The 20,145-nt window shown below is 41.0% G+C and overlaps 2 protein-coding genes across 2 annotated transcripts; both read right to left on the bottom strand.

Annotated features, from left to right (window-relative positions):
* Nucleotides 1-3,294: 3,294 nt before the first annotated feature.
* On the bottom strand, nt 3,295-7,330 carry LOC308101532 (uncharacterized protein; the record flags this gene model as incomplete). The annotated part of the gene is made up of 2 exons (XM_080450951.1): nt 3,295-5,464; nt 7,096-7,330. 2 exons carry the CDS (start codon nt 7,328-7,330, stop codon nt 5,109-5,111), a joined length of 591 nt encoding a protein of 196 aa, XP_080307077.1. The 3' UTR covers nt 3,295-5,108.
* Nucleotides 7,331-8,904: 1,574 nt separating this feature from the next.
* LOC308102350 (E3 ubiquitin-protein ligase TRIM47-like) lies at nt 8,905-19,069 on the bottom strand. The gene is made up of 7 exons (XM_080452022.1): nt 18,787-19,069; nt 13,582-13,953; nt 12,881-12,976; nt 12,093-12,326; nt 11,432-11,590; nt 10,464-10,514; nt 8,905-10,321 (listed from the first exon to the last, which is right to left on the bottom strand). Exons 1-5 carry the CDS (start codon nt 19,024-19,026, stop codon nt 11,525-11,527), a joined length of 1,008 nt encoding a protein of 335 aa, XP_080308148.1. The 5' UTR covers nt 19,027-19,069; the 3' UTR covers nt 8,905-10,321; nt 10,464-10,514; nt 11,432-11,524.
* Nucleotides 19,070-20,145: the final 1,076 nt, after the last annotated feature.

Raw genomic sequence — 20,145 nt, 5'->3', positions numbered from 1 at the left:
TGTAGGAGGCAGTGGTTTTAAAGAGACAGTGACTGTTTAGCACAAACGGCTTGTGGTTTAACGCTGTACAGCTGGACTCTCACACTACAGACTACACCATCATTTCCCCTCCGTGTGGAAAAGCCTGGTGGTGGTGACACAAGGGGGTATTTATTTGGGGTAGAGTATGGCAGAAAATGTGTATTTTAGTATTAAAAATAACTTTTTTCTATATTTTCTCACTAGTTTCACATTCTTTCCACTTCCTCCAGACTCCAGTGAGCTCAGATATTAGAGTGAAACACTCTAATACTCTCTAGGGTTACAAATGATGTCATGGCAGGTGAACCCGATCATAAATGGGAGACCTGAAAATGACACAAGGCTGATATCTGGTGGCCAAATCAGTGATGCTTTATTGCTGTTGTGTCATTGCTTGTCATCTGCATCCTTTTTTTTGTCCTCTCACAACCATATATACAGTACAAAGTAGCTCACAACTGGAGTTGCACCTGAAGTGTTGATGGAATTATTCATTGTGTGTTATTTCAGGAAACAAGTGAGAGAAATGCCAGCAGCATTGTCAAATTCAACTCTTTAATTTTTCATGTATTCTTTATTTTTATGGCTGTACTATCTGTCACTCACTTATTCCCTAGTATCAAACATATTCCCTATTTTGCACAGCGTCTTATGACTAATCTTATTAGGCATTTCTTATTATATAGTATTAAACTGTAGATCAGCTATACCGTTTTTTGTTGCGTGCAGTTTTAACACTTTCCAAGGTGTAAAGACCAATTTAAAGGCCCATAATCTTTCATTGTACAGTCGGTTACCTCCTAGTGTATTTAAATTACAACTTCATTAATGATTAATAAAAGGTCAGCATTCAAGGAGGAAGTGGACTACAGTAACTCTCGGTTCAACAGCGGAACGGTCAACACCTCATGTTCTTTGACAGATTCTGTTATAGGTTATGTTTCACCTTGGACACAAGGGGGCAGCATTCACCATTTGTTTGCTTTATAGCCATGCAGGATTTTAGCTGTCAATGCAAATGGACTAATTTTTTCTAGGGCAAATATCAGTGTAAAATATTTATTTTGAGGACACTACACTACAGGATCAACCCTACAGAATAGTGTTTGATTAATCTCTTGGTTAATAACAATAGAGGTCCGCTGCTCTTGAAAAGAACTATGGCATGAGAAGTACATCATCATAGTATGAATATGTTTTATTGGATAAAATTAGGCTTGTTCAAGCTCACATTCAAACTATCAAAATATTGTATATACTGCTAATACAGGAAGTTCCTTATGTTGAGCTTTTATTTTCATTTTAATCACTCTCTCTTTGAGGTCTACTTCCGGGAGGCATGTGTTCTTGGAGCGTACACACATGAGAAGGTAGTCACACAGGACTCTAGCTGATATTTGTATAGTTCCGACTGGAACTACAGTTTACAGTTAACACTGTAGTTCAAGTAATCTAGGAGGAACGGAGATTCACCCTGTAATGTCACAGAGTAAGCATTCCAATTCCAAATTCAAAATAAAAATCATGTTTATTTTCTCCTCGACTTCATAAAAACAGGATTTGCGTTCAAAATCAGGGAAGTGGCCCTTTAAGTCTGTCTGTGATTTTCATAAATGTTTAACGGATGAAAAGCATTAAAGAGAGCTTGTGACTAAATAACATTGGATTTATTTATTTTGTTATTCCCGAAAAGTAACGTTTTAGGACAACCAAGGTTTCCACCCGACGGCGACAATATATGTAAATCAGATAAAGCCGAAAGTCGCTTTTCTATCTGTGGTTTGATTATGAAGTTTTATCCTATAATCTATTCAGTTCTATTCTACATGCTGTTGAACTGAGGTGAACTCCCTCATGTGCTGAGTTTTGTATATGGAGACCACAAGTAAAACGTGGCTATACTGTTACGCAATACATGTATTTGTTACATTAAGTAACACAGCAGAGATTACGTAGGCTACATAACATACCCACAAGCTGAACAACAAGAGACAACAAAATACTGCATATTACAACACATACAATTTACGTCAGATTCAAAATAATCAATACAGTATAAACGTATAGGTAGTCAATACCTTCCTTCACTGCGTACAATCAAGGCCTACTAGCCTACTATAACATATAGTATGTACAGCTGTAAAAAAGCAAAAAAGAAAGAAAGGGTGAAAAAAAGAGTTTCCGCACGCCCGTAGCTCCTATGCGATTGTTTTCTGAGGCCGTTAAAAGTGGGATTTGTTTTTGACTGTTAAGCTGCCTAAACAAAAGCATTGTTTGTTTCCTTTAGAAATCATTTTAGACACACTTACAGGTATTTGGGGGCGTGGCTGAATGGAGGGCGGTCCACTCGTTAGTGCAGTGGTTCTCAAACATTTTAATTTCAAGGACCCCGACTTTGATATGCATTAGGCCACGGACCCCCATAACTCAAGAGAGTGTACAAATTAAACCAAATGGACCCGTACGGGTTTCATTTGTACGCTCTCTGAGTTACAGAGTTACCACTGGTCCACTGGTTTCCTACAGTAACTGCCAATAATTTTGCTTGGGAGTGGACCCCCTGGAATCCCCCCCACGGACCCCTGGGGGTCCCCAGACCCCAAATTGAGAATCATTGCATCAGAGGTGCAAACAACCACAGCAATCAGTTTGTGAGAGGGACTCACAAACTCAAAGATACAGTGATATATTTTTCTGTCCTAGCGCAAGGCTATGGTTACATATTGTAGTGCAGGCTCGAGGAGGCCCACGATTTGGACAGTGACGCCCAGGATGGGAGCCCCCCCCCACGGGCCTTTGTGTGGTACAGGCACGACAAAAAAGGAGCCAAATCCCCAGAGGAAGCACCTTTACTTGCACCTCCGAACACATTCGCACAACGTCAATTCCCTTCCCCTATTCGCACTTACTCGAGTGTGACGTCATGGTAGCCATAAGAATACTACTGTACATGATTGAGTCGAAGCTACGAGCGTGCGGCAACTCATACATTTACAGTCTATTTCCGCCTGCTGGCACCTCGTCAACACAGGTGTGTAATTCACCTGCTGTGACTCCAACATGATGTACTGTGACCATGCTGTACTGCAGAGACAATGCATTTACTGTTCACAGCTACAGAGGGAAATACAGCTTCATAAAGTATGCGTACACATGTGTGTGAGTCGATCTACTGTACAAGCCTGTGTGTGTGTGTGTGTGTGTGTGTGTGTGTGTGAAAATAGCTGGCTATTCTCGATATGAGACACCGGCACCTAACTACGTACAGTACAACTCAGGATTCAGGGTTGAGGGATTAAAAATGAACTAATTAATGAATTAAAAAACATGACTTCACTCAAGGGGTTTTATTTTGAAAGTTACAACCATATAAGTGCATTTTTAACAACTTAAACCCTATACTCTATACTACTGTTGGTCTGCTAGTATTTCCCTCGCCGGGATGCTAGAGTTCAAGTGGTTAATTTTTTTTTTGTTTGACGATGTGTGCTTTAACGTTTAGGAACTACAAGAGTAACGAAGACGATCACAGCTGTACAGAGTGAAATGACAAACTACAGTAGCTCTTAAATCTCGTAAGAAATGGAGAACGCAACATCAAAAGCTGCTGTTGTTATTTGGGGAAAACATTTTATCAAGCGTTTTTGTTCTTTTTGCATTTTCTCCCAATTTAGTCAATTCCCCCCGTCACTGCCAACCCGTACTGTTTGGTCTTGGGGAGGGTGTACTGTAGACAACAGAGTTCACAGAAGTGTGACGCACACCCGTCCTTTTGAGGTGCAGAGTGCCGAGCGACCCACGGTTAAAGACTCTAGAAAGATCAGCGTAGCCACACATTTGAGCTACGTGTCAAACAGAGAGACCAAATAAAAACAAATACATTGTTTTTTATTCTGTCTCTCTTGTCCTAAATGAACTGTTAGGCACGTAAGCTGTATGCACGTGCGACTACTTTGATCTTTCTAGAGAGTGTAGACAATAACATGTCTCCTCCGATACACATGGAGCTACCAGACACTTCCTCTCACCCGACAGTGACATTGACCAGGACGACGTAACGCATGCAGAGGAACACTCTACCCCTCCCAGGTCCGCTCCCCGCTGAAGATCAACCTGTAGGCGGCGCTAGTGCAGCGACAGGGTGCGTCCTCCCCGCCCCGGCCTTCTCACCTGCGAACACGGCCAGTTAGTTGTATTCATTGCAGCTCCGAGCCAAGCCCAACGCACTGTGGAGGATTCAAACCCCATGGTAGAGAGGGCAGAAACTTTACACCTGTGCCACTCGAACCCACCCCCGTTATTTGGCATTCTTAGATATGGCACCCTAAAGTTGACTGTCGACGGCATCTGAGGAACAGAGCACTGATGCAATCTCAACACACATACACAAAAGAGTCCCAAACAAAAACAAAACAACAATAATAATAATGATATTGCAATATTTTGGCAGGACTTAACCACAATCTTTCCATTTGGGATATTGCCCAGGCCTAACTGCACGTGAGCGAAAAAAGCACGTATCAAACAGTGACAACAATATGCAATATACAACACATCACTGGTAGGATTGTTTCTGTTCTGTCCAAACCAGCATATTTACAAGAGTTCTGTCCAGTCCGACCAGCTGGCACTGACGCTGTGTCCTCTGTTCTTCGACCCACCAAATGTCCAGTCTGACCAGCTGTCACTGACGCAGTGTTCTTTCTGTATTTTTAGACATTAAAACCCTAATATACTTCGGGGTCCCCCAGGAGTCTGTACACGGTCCCCTCCTTTTTCCCCTTCTAAACCTTAATGTCTTTGCCAAAAATAGCCAATCTACAAGCGACACGCTGTGAACTTGTAGATCGGCTATTTACGACATGCCCAGAAAAAGGGACACTAGGGTTCATGTGGTTAATATAATGTTTCTGAGGGCAAATGTTAGACTTTTCCTTCTCCTTCCTTTTCGTCTTTCTCTTCACCTACGTAACTCAGTTCCCAATTTATTTTTCACAAGTCAACACGCGAGCACACGCACACACACACTCTCTCTCTCCCTCTCCCTCTTTCTTCATCTTCATCCTTCACACTCCTCTCCCTCTCCATCATACGATGGTCTCGGACCCGGACAAGCCCTTCCCGGTGAAAAAGTCCCAGAAGTTGGTGACGGCGGTGGAGGAGGGCTTGCTCTCCTCCTCCTCCTCCTGGGGCGCCGCCTGCTTGATCCAGATGCTGTTCTCGGCGGCGGAGCAGCCCCCGCCGCCCACCAGGGAGAAGCTCAGCGTGGAGCCCATGGGGGGCCTCCCGTCCTGGGGCTGGCGCTCCGAGTCGGGGGCCTGGAGCCTGGAGGAGCTACCGCTGCTGTCCGAGGGGGGCTGAGCCAAGCTCAGCAGGTTGTGGTGGGAGTGGAACTGACGCATGTGACGGATGGACTTGCCCGGCGCCGGCTCTGCAGCGCCACCTGGAGGGCGGTGGAGAGACAAATGGTTTTTAACCCATTAAGACATACATGGGCCACTGGCGGCCCGGGCCACATGCGGCCCCCACCTTCACTTAGTGCGGCCCGCATATATCAGTATCGGAATACTGATATGTTATTGATTTCAGCTGTTACAATTCCAAACATGCAAAAGTTAACATAAGTATATCTAAATGCATTTGAAATGAATCCATCACCAAAGTTGCATCACCCCTGCATTAAGACCTGAGGCCGATTCTACAAACGCCTTCTAAACCAGTAGGTCTTTCAAGATTTTTCAAAAATGTTCCCCGCTGCGATCTTGTACATCTGCTATTTTTGAATAGCTAATGCAGAAATCTAAAATGACATTTAAACATGATGCTTTTCCCGGTGTTCTCAACTCATTCACTGACACGGACGTAATTGACGTAATGTACGTCCAAAAGCGTCCGAAAGCGTAATAGGATAGGAAAACTGCATGTGAGTTTTACATCTCTAGACTGTTGAAGACTAAAAGACAAAAAAAAGTCAATTCCAACAAGAATGCAAACTAGGCTAATGGCAACTGTTCAAAATCCAATTATGTAAGCCTATCATGATCGTTGGCTTTCTGCTGTAGCCTAAATCTCTCTTTGTCTCTTTTCCTGCATATTAGTAGCCAAAATAACATATTTAGTAATATCCCCTTGGCTGCAGAAGGTTAATAACTAAATGTAATATATAGGCCACAGGTCAAATATGATAGTAAGGGATTTAACAACAAAAACATTATTATCGTAGCACCAGTGATAGCACCAGTGACTGATTAATTGAGTTCAATGGACCACAATGGAACAAGTTATCCTTGTGTTACCCTTTTAGCATAACCTTGCTTATAAAACATAAACCTGCTAATAAAGTATTCAATCAAAAGTAATAGAAGAGAGAGGGCATATTCAGTTATAAATGGAGTTGCTGGTCTAGTCTTACTTTGACTTTTTTAAATGGTCGTTAAATTATTTAATGGCACGGCCTTTTCAAAGAATGTGATGCAAAAAAAGCATATCTAGAGCATTCCCTCATTGGTTAATTATTTGAAAAGAGTCTGTACTATAAAATGAAATCAAAGTTCAATCACATAGACAATCACCTCCTTCACAGCTAGGTGGAGCTATTGCTATGCGTATGAACTATCACGTGTAACTGCAACCTTCAGATGACAAAATAATTATGTTCACCTGAATGTTGATAACTACTAATATGCTATTACAATACCAACAAATAAATAATAATCCATTTAATAATGAATTTGGTCTAAATGTCCAAAAGGCAATACGGCATAAGATTAATTAAAGGGATATTTCACTTTCAAACATGTTTGGGGTCATTGTAACGTCTACTCAGGCTGTTTCTTGATTCAGTATTTAGATATTTGATATTCATTCAAAATGGAGTTTGAGGTTACAATGGGTTTGTATAGGAAGGGGGCGTGTCTGATAAAATGAATATCAAATATCTAAATACTGAATCAAGCAACTTAAAAACCATCTGGGGTGTTCACTAAAGCCTGAGTAGACGTTAAAATTACCCCAAACATGTTAGAATGAAAGTGAAATATCCCTTTAAGTGTCCATCTTCCTCCCTGTGCGTACCGTATCTGGTCTCCTGCCTCTTCCTGTTCTGGTTGAGCTTCAGGACGTTGAGGAAGACCTCGCTGGTCAGACTGCCTTCCCTCCCACTGCTGTCGGGGGGGAAGAGGGGCGAGGGGGGCTCCAGGGGGGACAGGCTCCCACTGGACGCCCCCACGGAGTCCAGGGAGGCCGCCGTGTCCCGACGACCCCCGCACTCACTGCTGCTGCTGCTGGAGCCCTGATAAGCGTCTGCCATCATTTTGAAATATTTCCCAGGGAATCAGTTTCTGAAATATAATCATTAGTCTACTGTGCATGCATAATATGTCACATTCTGAGATATTATGATTGAATGATGTTTTTAGAAAAACATTCATTTTTTTCCCCAGATCTTTTGGTTTTGTAGGTCTTGACTTCACTGGACATAAAAGTTTTTTTTCTATAGGGGCCAAACTGACTTTGATAAAGTGAGTGAAGGGCCACACATTGGATTTTTGTATTGAAACTTGAAACACATAGTGGTGAATTATGTTAAAACTGCATGAATTTGATAGACACGATACTCATTTATAATAGGGTCAACCATGTTTTTTTTTTTTTGCTGTGCTGTCTGTATAACTTTATCAAACATATTCCCTATTTTGCACGGCGTCTTATGACTTATCTTATTTTTTATTTTGAAAACCATTTTAAAATAGCTTCACTGCAGATCAGCTACCGTATTTTGTAACGTGCAGTTTTAACGCTTTGCTAAATTAACCAATTTAAAGGCCTATAATCTTTCGTTGTACAGTCTGTTACCAGTTCAATTATGATTATTTTTGGGGGTCACGGCCTGAACAGGTTGAGAATCACTGGGTTATAGATAAACAACAGCCTATTGACTGACTTAGAGACTATTAATTCTCCACTACCTCTCAGAGGCAATTAAGGGGTATTTGAGTGATGGGATGTAGTTTTAAGATAGTCAAAGGGTCAATGCCCCCAGTACCTAGGACCCCAATGGAAACAAGACCGCAAGGACTTTTGTGGTGTTATCCTTTTAGACAAAGTGTTTGACTGTACTCGTGCTGTTTTTACATTTCTGTCCAATAAAATGTTCAGTATTGAAAATGGGAAGTAGTACAGTAAAGTAAAAATACCTCAGAATTGTACTTAAGTACAGTACTTGAGTGCATGTACTTATTTAGTTTACACCACTGGTCTATTGTACTATTGAGGAAGTGATGTGAACTTGAACAAGTCTTCTATTTTGCTGAAGAAGTTCTAATAAACTGACTGAAGAAAAGAGATCATTGTGCAACGGGAAAATAAGTAATAAATGATACTAAGTCCAGTTGTAATCCAAAATTCATTAACCAAGTCATTAACCCATGATATGTCATGTCAATGATGTCATTTATGAATCTATGTGTGGAAGCCTCTGATGGAAAGTAATTGTATATAGAAAATGTATTGAAGATTAGATAAGTGTACAGTTAGTAAAACATACAAAGTGGATAAAAGCAAACTCAAAATTATATTTACACTATGTATAATATTTAAATATTATCATCGTCCAGGGAACAATGTAGCATAGACAAAAGTTTGACTTCTTACAAATAAACACACACACACACACACACACACACACACACACACACACACACACACACACACACACACACACACACACACACACACACACACACACACACACCTCTCAGTCATCTGACTGTTTTAACATCTTCACAGCCTGTATCAAACATCATCTAAACATGGAGACAACGTTTACAGAGGCAGAAACAGAAAGATAAACATTCTTCAAAATAAGACTAAAACACTCTGCTATAGAGGTTACAGCCACAGTGCTCACATTTATTTTGAAAAAACAAGTCAGTGTAAATGAAGTAAAGTTGATGAAAAGAAAAATGATTACCTGACGGTCTCAAACTCCTTTATATGAATTGAAACATTTTGTTCATTTTGCCAGATATGTTGTGAGCTTGTAGATCGGATATTAAAGAAATTACAGAAGCTTTTCCCCCCTCTTTTGTTTTTAACATGGCAGGTTTTAAGTGTGTAACTGTTTGAAGGACTCAAACGTTCCTACTGTATTTACAAAATTGGAGATAAAATAAGAGAAAAAGGGAGGGTAAAAAAATATATATACATCATATTAAAATATATTTTTATAAGCGATAAATCAATTAACTTTTGACACACAATACCCTATTGACACCATGAGGAGGAAGTATTTGGCCAATGTTTAACAATTTTTTAGTATAGTTTGTTGATTACTTTTAACGCAGTAATGTCATGTTTTAATTTTCATTTTAGAGGTTTTCAATAGGTCTTAAAAGTCCTTAAATTGTCACTTTAGAAATGGACAGAAACCCTGTATACATTATACATACTGTATGTTGATTTGTTTACTGTTGAGTGAGAAAACAATGTTGCACTTTAAGAAAATTATAATCATTTGGGGACCCCCTGGGGGTCCAGACCCACAGTTTGAGAACCACTACATTTAGTATAACCAATCTACACTGACTGACAGAGGGCTCTGTAGTAATATCAACAAGATAACAGGGCATACTGTAGAATGATTGTCTGCAGCAGGCTTATTAAAGAAATGCAATGAGCGGAACACAATGGATTGATGATTGATCATGATGGTGTAGTATACTGTACACATCATTCTTACACATGCATTAGCTTTCAACTGAGTATCATCATCAGTATTCTTAACATGTCTACCATGTATTACACAGCTCTGCTGTACCTCCATATACCCATCCAACCATTATCCCTGGATAGAGAGGTTGTGTGAACGTGGTTTGAACTGTGTGTAGGAGGGTCATTGTGTCAGAAACACTGTAGAAGGACAGAGTACCTGCCTTGTGGTCCAGGTACACCCCCACTCTGTAGGAGAAAGGCCCTGACACTTTAGTGTCAACTTTGTTGTGTCTGAAAATGTAGTTTTTACCATTACACTCTAAACACCAGGATTTATCATTCTCTCCAAAGTAGGTTTGTCTGTTGATGTCTTTATAACAGACTGCTATACGAACTTTACCACTCCACTCTACTTCCCAGTAACAACGTTCAGACAGACCCTCTGTACACAACACCTGACAGTTAGTAAATCTCTCTGCATGATCAGGGTAAGGTTGTTGTTGTTGTGTAAAAGTCACCTTCCTCTTCTCCTCTGACAGGGAGAGATCTTTGCTTATTGTGTTCATGTCCAGAGACAGAGGAGAGGAATCTGTGAGACAAAAGAAAAATCAAAGCTCATGAACCTTATTATGTTTAGAGTTAGTCTCTCAGATCAAACTCATTAGAGCTTTAAATAACAACATATCAGAATGAAACTTCAACGTTCAGAACCTGCATCAACATGGACTCACATTGTAAAAAGTCCTTTCTGGTCTGAGGCTCCGCTGGATGTAAAACATCAACTGGAGACACAAGAAAACAGTAAAGGTCATCATGACATTGTAAAGGATTTCTATGTCCACACAAAGGGTCAAATCCAATAGACTTTACTGCTGACTTCAGGCATGTAAAACATACAGCGTGAGCCTACAGGAGGTCACAACATACGACTGACGTAAAAGACAACAGGCCTGCTTTACGGCAGTGTCGAAGCGTAGCTCTCTTAAAGGCACAGTCACATATATAGCATATATGACAGACATCATACTGAAGAATGGATTAAACTGAAGTTCCAAGGGTTTTGTCAAAAAGTTCAAGCTATTATAGCATCATTGCTATTATATAGTGTTTGTTCAGTAACAGCTGTCTCCCTGTCTCTCATTTTACATTTATAATACATTTTCAGGTGGGTTACACATTTCATCCAATCAGGAGAGAGAACTCCTCAAGATCATTTATTGAGCACAAAAATATAATAATAATAAAAAATTGTAAATGGTGCATTTATATACTGTAGCGGGTGACATGAAACACAGGTCACACTAATTTATTGCACCTTCCCAGACATACTTCCACCTATACAAACTGTTTCAACACTTAGAAATGTACTGTACAGTAGGGGCCGGTTAAAACACAATAAATACATTTAAATCTAACCCTAATCTTTCCTTTGAGGAATATTCTTGCTTAAATTCTTCAATGTTTCTGTTAAATCTGACAGACAGCCAACCTGTGTACCATCAGTCTAGCCTGGTAAACCCTCCCTCCGGAAATCTCATTTCCATTTGATTCAAATGGAAATGAGATTTCCGGAGGGAGGGTTTACCAGGCTACCATCAGTCTGCTCCAGTTCAAATATCTCCAGTTGCCTTCTGACTTCATCAATCCATGTTTACTATGATGGCTGGTTAGAAAAACAAGAAACGCATTTAAATCTCACCTCTCTTTGATATCTCTGGCCAAGTTGTCTTCAGGATGTTGTCTAGTTGGTCTCTCAGACCAGACACCACATCAATCACATCTGTGAAGAACCTCACAGGACAGATGACCACACTGGGGGAGACTGAGATCCACTGGAACTGGAGAGAGACTGGAAACTCTGGAGAAAGACAAGTAAACCAGTATAGACAGAGATAGATTAGAATATTGATCACAATTGGTGGAGTTGAGCTGATGTCCTTGTTGTTCAACCAGCACACACTACGAACACAAATTGTACAGGGCAGATACTGAATAATGTTATAAACAGTGGAAGAAGCCAATCTACAAGCTCAGAAGCTGATTTGTAGATCTTCTATTTTTTGAAAATGTTTACAATTATGACAATTGTAGAAAATAATTGTGATTATCTCAAATAATTGTGTAATAATTGTGACAGGCCTAATTCTGACATTGTTATTGTGGTCTGTACAACTACTGTATACTAGAACTATATTAGTATTAGTAACTACCAACATTAATAATGTCATGTTATGCCATGTCATGTAATATACTATGATGTAATGGAATGGAATCATATGACATGATGGAATGAAATGAAATATGAAGCTGATTTCTCCTAAATGAGTCAAAACCAAACAGTAAAATGCCATGTGTGGAACCTGAATGAAAGTGATGATGTCATCAGTGTTGGACAGCTCCTCCAGGTCAGCATGTCTCCTCTCCAGCTGCTCCATGTGGTCCTCCAGCTGCCTCAGGAGAGCCTCAGTCTGAGCCACTGCAGTCTGCTGCTGATCTCTGATCAGTTCTTTAAGCTCACTGCGTCTTCTCTCAATGGAGACCATCATCTCACTGAAGATCCTGTCACTGGCCTCCACTGCTGCTTCTGCAGAGCTCTGCTTCACACACACACACACACACACACACACACACACACACACGCACACACACACACACACACACACACGCGCACGCACGCACACGCACACGCACACACTTTTTGTGTTATCCTTGACATGAAAAGGTTTTGAGCACCACTGATATAACAATATACGTTTTTCAGAAATACATTTTTTAGAATCAGCCTCAGGACATCAGCTACAGTATTTGAAAATAGCCGTTCTACAAGTTCCCAACACATGGCGAATGCATCGCGGCGCGTTGTGAGTTTGTAAATCTGCTATTTTCTACAATTCGTGAGAGAATGTGAAAAATAATGAATCATTTTGAAACATTTTAACAACACTAATCTTATACGTGGGTTGCTGGCATGAAATATTTTCAAATGGGGGTCTGCAGCCTAATACAAATTAATTGGTTTAAGAACCACTGCTTTAGTGCTTCTGATGACACAAGGCTCTGTCTCATCCATATTATACGTAACATCACCATCTTTCCTCTTTCCACAGTAAACAGAAGAACAAGAACTATTATCATAACATCAGCTCACGTTCAGGGCCTCCATGACCTGTATCAGGTCTTTCAGCTCCTTCTTTTTCTCCTGGATCTTCTGCTGGACTTCCTCCTGCATTGTCACCAGCTGTTTCTGCAAGAAACAGGAAGAGACAGTTTGGCTTGTAAACAAAGCACATTTTCAAGTCGGGATACCAATTCTATCCAATCAGGAGAGAGAGAACTCATACAGGATACAGGGTAAAAACAAGTGAAATTGGAGGCAGTTTAGTTTGGATCCACACATCATCTTAACCCATTTAGACCTGGAACACCTAAACGTTATACCTTTCAAGCCGGGAACACCTCTGTGTGTAGTTGTTGCTATATACATTATATAGCATTATTATTATTATTATTATTATCTGGAATAAAAAATGTTTTCAAAAACTTAGGTCAGGATTTAGAAGGTGTTCTTAACTGTGTACTCACTCAACTCAACTGAGTAACTTCTCCAAAATAAAAATTTGCAGTGGCAAGATTACTGGATGTGAAATATGATTCATGAAAAGTTATCAATCACCTCTGTTTTTCATTGGGAACTTTCATTGGGTCCTTTAATACTTTTTTATTGTACAACACCCTGGTTTGTGTGCTTTTAATGTTTTAATGTTTAATGTTTAAGGTTTATTTAGTTATGCTTCTATCTTTAAAACATGATCTATCTTATGATTTGTCTTCAAGTGATCGTGGTCCTACCAGTTTCTCAGCCTTCTCTGCAGCAGCTGACACCGTGTCATGGCCCTTATGTTCATCCATGGTGCACAGATAGCAGATACACTGGCGGTCTGTGCGACAGAACACCTCCATCAGCTTGTGATGACTGGAGCACATCTTCTCCTGCAGTTTGTTGGTGGCTGGGACCAGCTTGTGCTTCTGCAACACAGGAACATTGTAGTGAGGCTGGAGGTGAGTCTCACAGTAAGAGGCCAGACACACCTGACAAGACATGAGAGCTTTGTGACGTCTGGCTCCGGTGCAGAAATCACAGGCCACGTCTGCTGGACCGGCGTACAGCAGAGCAGCAGAGACAGAAGACTGCTGACCTCCTGACTCGAGATTCATCACAACCTGGAAGTAAAGAGAAGAGGAGAGGAGGTCACTCACTGATGACAAATACAACACAGTCATTGTGAGGTTCATGGGGATAAACACAGTGAGAAACTAGAAAAAGTGCTCCTCGGAGCACAGGTCTCCGTCAGGTCAGGTAGGTTATTGTGGCCTCCTGGTGGCGCTATAATAGGCTAATGTGAAAAGGGTTCCTTTTCTTCTTAGGCCTTGCATGGCAATCGGACACTGCATTCATGATTTGAGGCATTTTGTTCAAAAAAATTGTTTGGCTAAATTAGACCTGCTGGTGGCGCTATAACAGGCCAATGTTAAAAGGGTGACATTTGCTCCTCAACATAGTGTGAATGTGCCTGCAAAGTTTGACCGCAATCGGACGCTGCGTTCATGATTTGCGGCATGTTGTTCAAAACAAGCCACTACTGTAAACTTTAGATGTCAATCTTTGCCAATCAGGATGGAATATGAAAAATCAAACACATCTGTCTTGAACACATGACTATAGAGATCATGTGTACCGATGTGCGTGAAATTTGGATAAAATCGGAGGGAGTAATATAAAAAATTTGTTTTACATAAGTCTGCCTCCTGGTGGCGCTATAAAAGGCAGATGTGAAAAATGCAGGGCAAAGGTTTTTCCTTGACCTCTATGGAGTGCGCTTACAAAGTTTTACACAGATCGGTGCAGTTATAGGTAAAAACACGAATCGGCCTGTTATAGCGCCACCATGTGGCTGATTTGAAAATGTTCAAGTGGCATTTCTTCCTGGGCATAGTGAAAATATGCGTGGAAAATTTCAAGGAAATTGCCTGCTTTGTTCATGATTTGAGGCATTTTGTTCAAAACGGAGCACTCCTACAAACTTTGGAAGACATTTTTAGCCAATCAGGATGGAATATGAAAAATGTGAAAGACTCATTTTTTTAAATGACTATAGAGATACTGTGTACCGATTTGCGGGATTTTTGGACAAAATCTGTAGGAGTACTGTCAAAAATATGTTTTGCACAAATCGGCCTCCTGATGGCGCTATAAAATGCCCATGTGAAAAATTTGGGGTAGAGGCTCTGCTGTGGCATCCAGGGAGTGTGTGTGCACAGTTTCACTGCGAGCAAGCCAACGGTGCCGGAGATTAGCTGTCCACATACAGAATGACGGACACACGGACAGACACACACACACACACACACACACACACACACACGGACGGACGGACGGACAGACAGGGGGTAAAACATACTCTCTCGCCAGGCCGAAACAATTACAGGTAAATTAATCTCGTAAGATCATTGTAACATTATCTGAACACTGTGGTTCTGAACTTTTGCATTCCATAAAGTTGATTGCATTATGTTGTTTGCTACAATGAATGACATGCCAAGATTAGGGAGAGTTTAATGGTTAACCAGTGACTAAAGGCAGGTACACACGTAGGATATTTGGTCCGATTATGCTGTCTGGGACCTTTTTTGGCGAGGTTTTGGTCACTGTGTGTGAAAGGCTCTGCGAGAGGATAAGGCCACGTCAGGGGTGAGCTGAAGGGGGTTTAGGGCCGCAGGAAGGGTGGTGCGAGCGGTGCGGCCGCACCGGGCCCCGCACTTGGGGGGGCCCCGCAAAAAAACGAAAAAAAAGAAATAACCGCAAATAACCACCAAAAACTCGGAAATATCCGCCCAAAACCGCGCGCGTGAGGATGGGGGCGCTCACGACTTCGCACCGGGCCCCGCATTTCTCCCAGACAGCTCTGAGGGGGTGCTAGAGGGGTCGGCGACCCCTTAGTTCTTCTGACACTATTCTGACACTATGGGGGCTCCACATGCACGAGCTCCACATGCATGTGCGAGCACACACCGTCAGCCGCCCGCGAGCCGTCAATCATTAGCACAACAACGCACCGTTAGGGGCGAGCCGTCTTTAATACCTTAAACAATGGCCTCAACCTGGCTGCTTTGCATAACATTAGGCTACTTGAGAAAAGCCATGGAGAGTGAAAGGGTTAATCGCTTATCAGAGGACACAAGAGCTACAAAGTTATCCCTGTCTAGCTCTGGTCCATGGCTTTAGAAGGAGTTCTCCTTAACGTTATGGTACTTGTCTGTAGTAAAATAAAAAAATACACTTTTGGTACTCACCAAAACAAAGACGGTTTAATGGAGTTGAAAGCCTATTCTACTAAGTGGGAACACTCTGAGCCCCCACCTCACGTCTAAAATACACCTTTTGGCCAGAAAAGAAAATATTTCACCGGAAGGAAGAATCTGGTCAATAGGAACATTCCATTGACCAGATCTGTAGAGGGCACTGTGGAGTAACCAAAAACAGGTTTTAATTCTGGTGAAATATTTTCTTTTCTGGCCAAAAAGTGTATTTTAGACGTGAGGTGGGGGCTCATAGTGTTCCCATTTAGTAAAGTAGGCTTTCAACTCCACAAAGCCGTCTTTGTTTTGGTGAGTAGCAAAAGGGTATTTTTTTTATTTTTTACTTGTTTTAAAAACCACCGTTTTGAAAGCAATGTAAGTCTTTAAAAAAAAAGTAATTCAAGTAAAGACAAGTTGACTGATTATTTTAAGTACTTATGTGTGGGTGAATCTATGTAAAGGGCTTTTATATAAAACTAAAAGGAAAATAAAATAATTAATGAATTGAAACAAAAATAAAAACAACAAATTAACAATCCAACAAAATAATAAGAAATATAAATACATTAATAATCACATGTTGAATACAGTATTTCAACTAGCACTGAGCTGATTGGCTATGTGCACATGCATGCGCAGTGCGCACGCACGTGCCCGCGCACGTGCACGCGCAAGTAACGTCATAAAATATAGCCCCATAGTTCAAAAATCCACAGCTCACCACTGGCCACGATAATTACGTTTTCTCTCTCTCTGATTTTTCGTGTGAGGGGTGAAAGGTCAGAAAGCTGAAAGATGTCGGAGTGGCGATGGCTTCCCGACCGCTTTCAAATACCTACCAGGTTAGATATTCGTCTCTGTCCCAGACTCGACATGAGAGTCTCAGTGTTGTGTTCTAGTTTTTTTATGAAGGTATACTATGTTTATTCCCTGCCTCCCACACGCACGGCATGCGCGCGTCTATAATGAATTAAATGTAAAAAACGCTGTTTTGAACAGTTTATGAAGGTGTACGGTGGCGACGAAAAAAAATCTCAAGGTATACGGCGTACACAGCATCTGACGGTAGAACACACCACTGCGGATGAGACAGTATCATACAGTATGAAAGGGTCTGAGATGACTCTGCGAGGAGTTGTACGCTACAGCCAATGAGAGCACATTCCAGCCACAGTGGCTATGGAGGGTCGTTGGACCTAACCACAACAAACAGTCCCTACCGTAAAGTCCTGTATTAAGTTAAACATTATAAAACCAAATGAGAGAGTGAGCGAGCGTACGTGCTCGAGGGGGGGCTGTTTATTTTAGAGCAATTGCACAGAGAGAGAGAGAGAGAGAGAGAGAGAGAGAGAGAGAGAGAGAGAGAGAGAGAGAGAGAGAGAGAGAGAGAGCCAGAGCGAGTGTCTGTGTGTGCAGCCGCAGCGTGTATCAGCCAGCGTTGCCAGATTTTGCGAGAAATAAGCAACCATGTTTGTGAAAACAAGCCCAGCAAAACCGACTATAAGCACTTTAATTAAACCTATATACAAATACATTGGATATTTGAAAAATAGCCGATCTACAAGCTCACGTTGTAGATCGGCTATCAAAGAAAAATCTTGGAAAAAAATGAAAATTATTGAATATTTTCCAAATCCACACAGATCGTGTATGGCGCCTATGGCACAACATATTTTCAAAATATTAATTTTGGGGTCCTTGCCATGAAAATGTTTCAGAACAACTGGTTCAAATAACATTAGGAAACAAAGCCAAATAAGCAACTACTCTTTCAAGCAACTTTACAGAAAAACAATCCCAAAGTCGCTTATAATAAGCGGACATGGCAACACTGCGTGCTGCGTAGGCTACTACTTGAGAGAGAGAGAGAGAGAGAGAGAGACGCATCACGGGAGACGTCGATTAAAATGAATTGGAATAAAAACAAATGTATGTATTGGGTCTGACTCTGGACAGCATCCTAGTGAACTATCCTACAGTGTGTAATCCCTGATCGGGGATCAATAGTGTGAAAACCACAACGATATATGACAGCCGATTTCAAGAAATAAACTCTTAACGACGAGATGACTCCCCGAGTCCTACAGTGTGTACCTGGCTTGCCCTAACACAGTCAAAGATCAGAGTAATTACATTAACCGTAGTCAATAAAATGACACCATAAGGTAATGAAGACTGCAATTAAACTAAGATACCACCAGGTAAACATCAAACCTAGCATCTGTTTAAACCAGTACGTCGTTCTCAAACTTTTTAATGTCAAGGACACCCAAATTAATATGTATTTGGCCACGGACGCCCAAATGAAAAAAAAAATTATGACTAAAATATTGCATATCGTGTTGTGATGCATTGTGAGTTTGTAGATCAGAAATTTTCAAGTAGCTGATGTATAGGGTGACAGTGGTTAAAAAGACTGTGATGCTCTATTGACACATTTTGTTGGGGACCCCCTGGAACCCTCTCATGGACCCCTGGGGGTCCCCAGATCCCACTTTGAGGACCACTGGTCTAACATACTACCTAAATAGCATTCTTATAGTATTTGTGGACATTATCAACATACTTAACATAATGTGTAGTAAGTAACTAACATATAGTATAACTACCATCTATCTATCACAATAGTCAACAAGGAGTTTTGTGTATCAGAACATGTAGTTTAATGTGTGGTTGTAACTTGTAAGGTCATCTCACCTCAGCCAGCAAGGTGTTCTTCCTCAGAACAGGTCTGGGACTGAAGCTCTCTCTGCACTGGGGACAGCTGTAGACTCCAGTCTCCTCATACTGGTCCCAGTAACCCTCAATACAGCTTCTACAGTAACTGTGTCCACACTGTAGAGTCACTGGTTCCTTTAGAAGGTCCAGACAGACAGAACAGCAGAACTGGTCCTGGTCCAGCTCACATGTCTGTTGCTTCTCCTGCTGTTCTGCCATTTGACTGACAACCACACTCACACTGAGAGAAAGCACACAACACTCTGGTTTACTCTGAAGAGAGACTGAGAGAGAAAACACAACAGCTCTGAGTTTTGTTTCTTCTGAAGAAAAGTGGGAGAGACAAAGGGAGGGACTTCCTGGATGTTTATAGGAGGCAGTGGTTTTAAATAGACAGTGAATGTGTAGCACAAACAGGTTCAGCTTGTGGTTGAACGTTGTACAGCTGGACTCTCACACTACACCATCATTTCCCCTCCGTGTGGAAAAGCCTGGTGTGGGGACACAAGGTTACAAGATAATCAGGGGTATTTATTTGGGGTAGAGTATGGCAGAAAATGTGTATTTTAGTACAATATCTCGACTTTCTCACTAGTTCCACATTTTCTCCACTTCCTCCAGACTCCAGTGAGCTCATATATTAGAGTGAAACGCTCTAATACTCTCTAGGATTACAAATATGTCATGGAAAGACAGGTGAACTTGATCATACATACTCAAGGGGAAACCTGAAAATGACACAAGGGTGACATTTGTGTGGAGTTACATTTGTGATTTGTGTTTTATTAACCAAACGAAAGAAAAAGATTTAAGAGAGAAAAGATATAAACAGAGCAAAACAATCTTTTGAATGAAAACTAATTAAAACAGCAAGCACAAAATTATAATTTGTCAGCAAAAACATTTATATAAACAGAGCAAAACATTATTTTGAATGAAAACAAATGAAAACAGCAATCAAAAAAATACATAGAGTAAAAAAAAAAGGAAACACTTTTTAAACTACATAAAACAAAATACACACTAAAATGTGTGTGGAATTCAAATGTGTAATATGTTAATAAAAAAATCTCTCTCAAAACTCGTTTCGATTTTTTTCTTCTCTCTCTCTGATTTTTCGTGTGAGGGGTGAAAGGTCAGAAAGCTGAAAGATGTCGGAGTCTGAGTGACAGCCCCCCCCCTTTCCTTATGTACAGGGCCATGCAGAGGGTGCTGAAGGGGCAGATGCTCAAAATGTCCACGAAAGGGCACATATGCTAGCTCCGATTTTTGGGGTGGTCTTTTTGTGGGTGTCCCATGTGCCATTTCACACCAGAAATGTAGTATGTTGGGTTTCTT

Source organism: Gymnoscopelus braueri, assembly GCF_963280865.1.
Source record: "Gymnoscopelus braueri genome assembly, chromosome: 15".
Classification (NCBI taxonomy): domain Eukaryota; kingdom Metazoa; phylum Chordata; class Actinopteri; order Myctophiformes; family Myctophidae; genus Gymnoscopelus; species Gymnoscopelus braueri.
The sequence above is the reverse complement of the archived record's forward strand: the minus strand, read 5'-3'. Positions and strand labels throughout refer to the sequence as shown.

Bases quoted from the DNA above. Each gene is read 5' to 3' on its own strand.
- LOC308102350 (XM_080452022.1), bottom strand. From the start codon at position 19,026: ATGGCAGAACAGCAGGAGAAGCAACAGACATGTGAGCTGGACCAGGAC. The intron at 12,977-13,581 runs GTAGGACCACGA...TGTTTCTTGCAG, and splicing joins CAGAGAAGGCTGAGAAACTG to AAACAGCTGGTGACAATGCA. The intron at 12,327-12,880 runs GTGAGCTGATGT...TGTGTGAAGCAG, and splicing joins AGGTCATGGAGGCCCTGAAC to AGCTCTGCAGAAGCAGCAGT.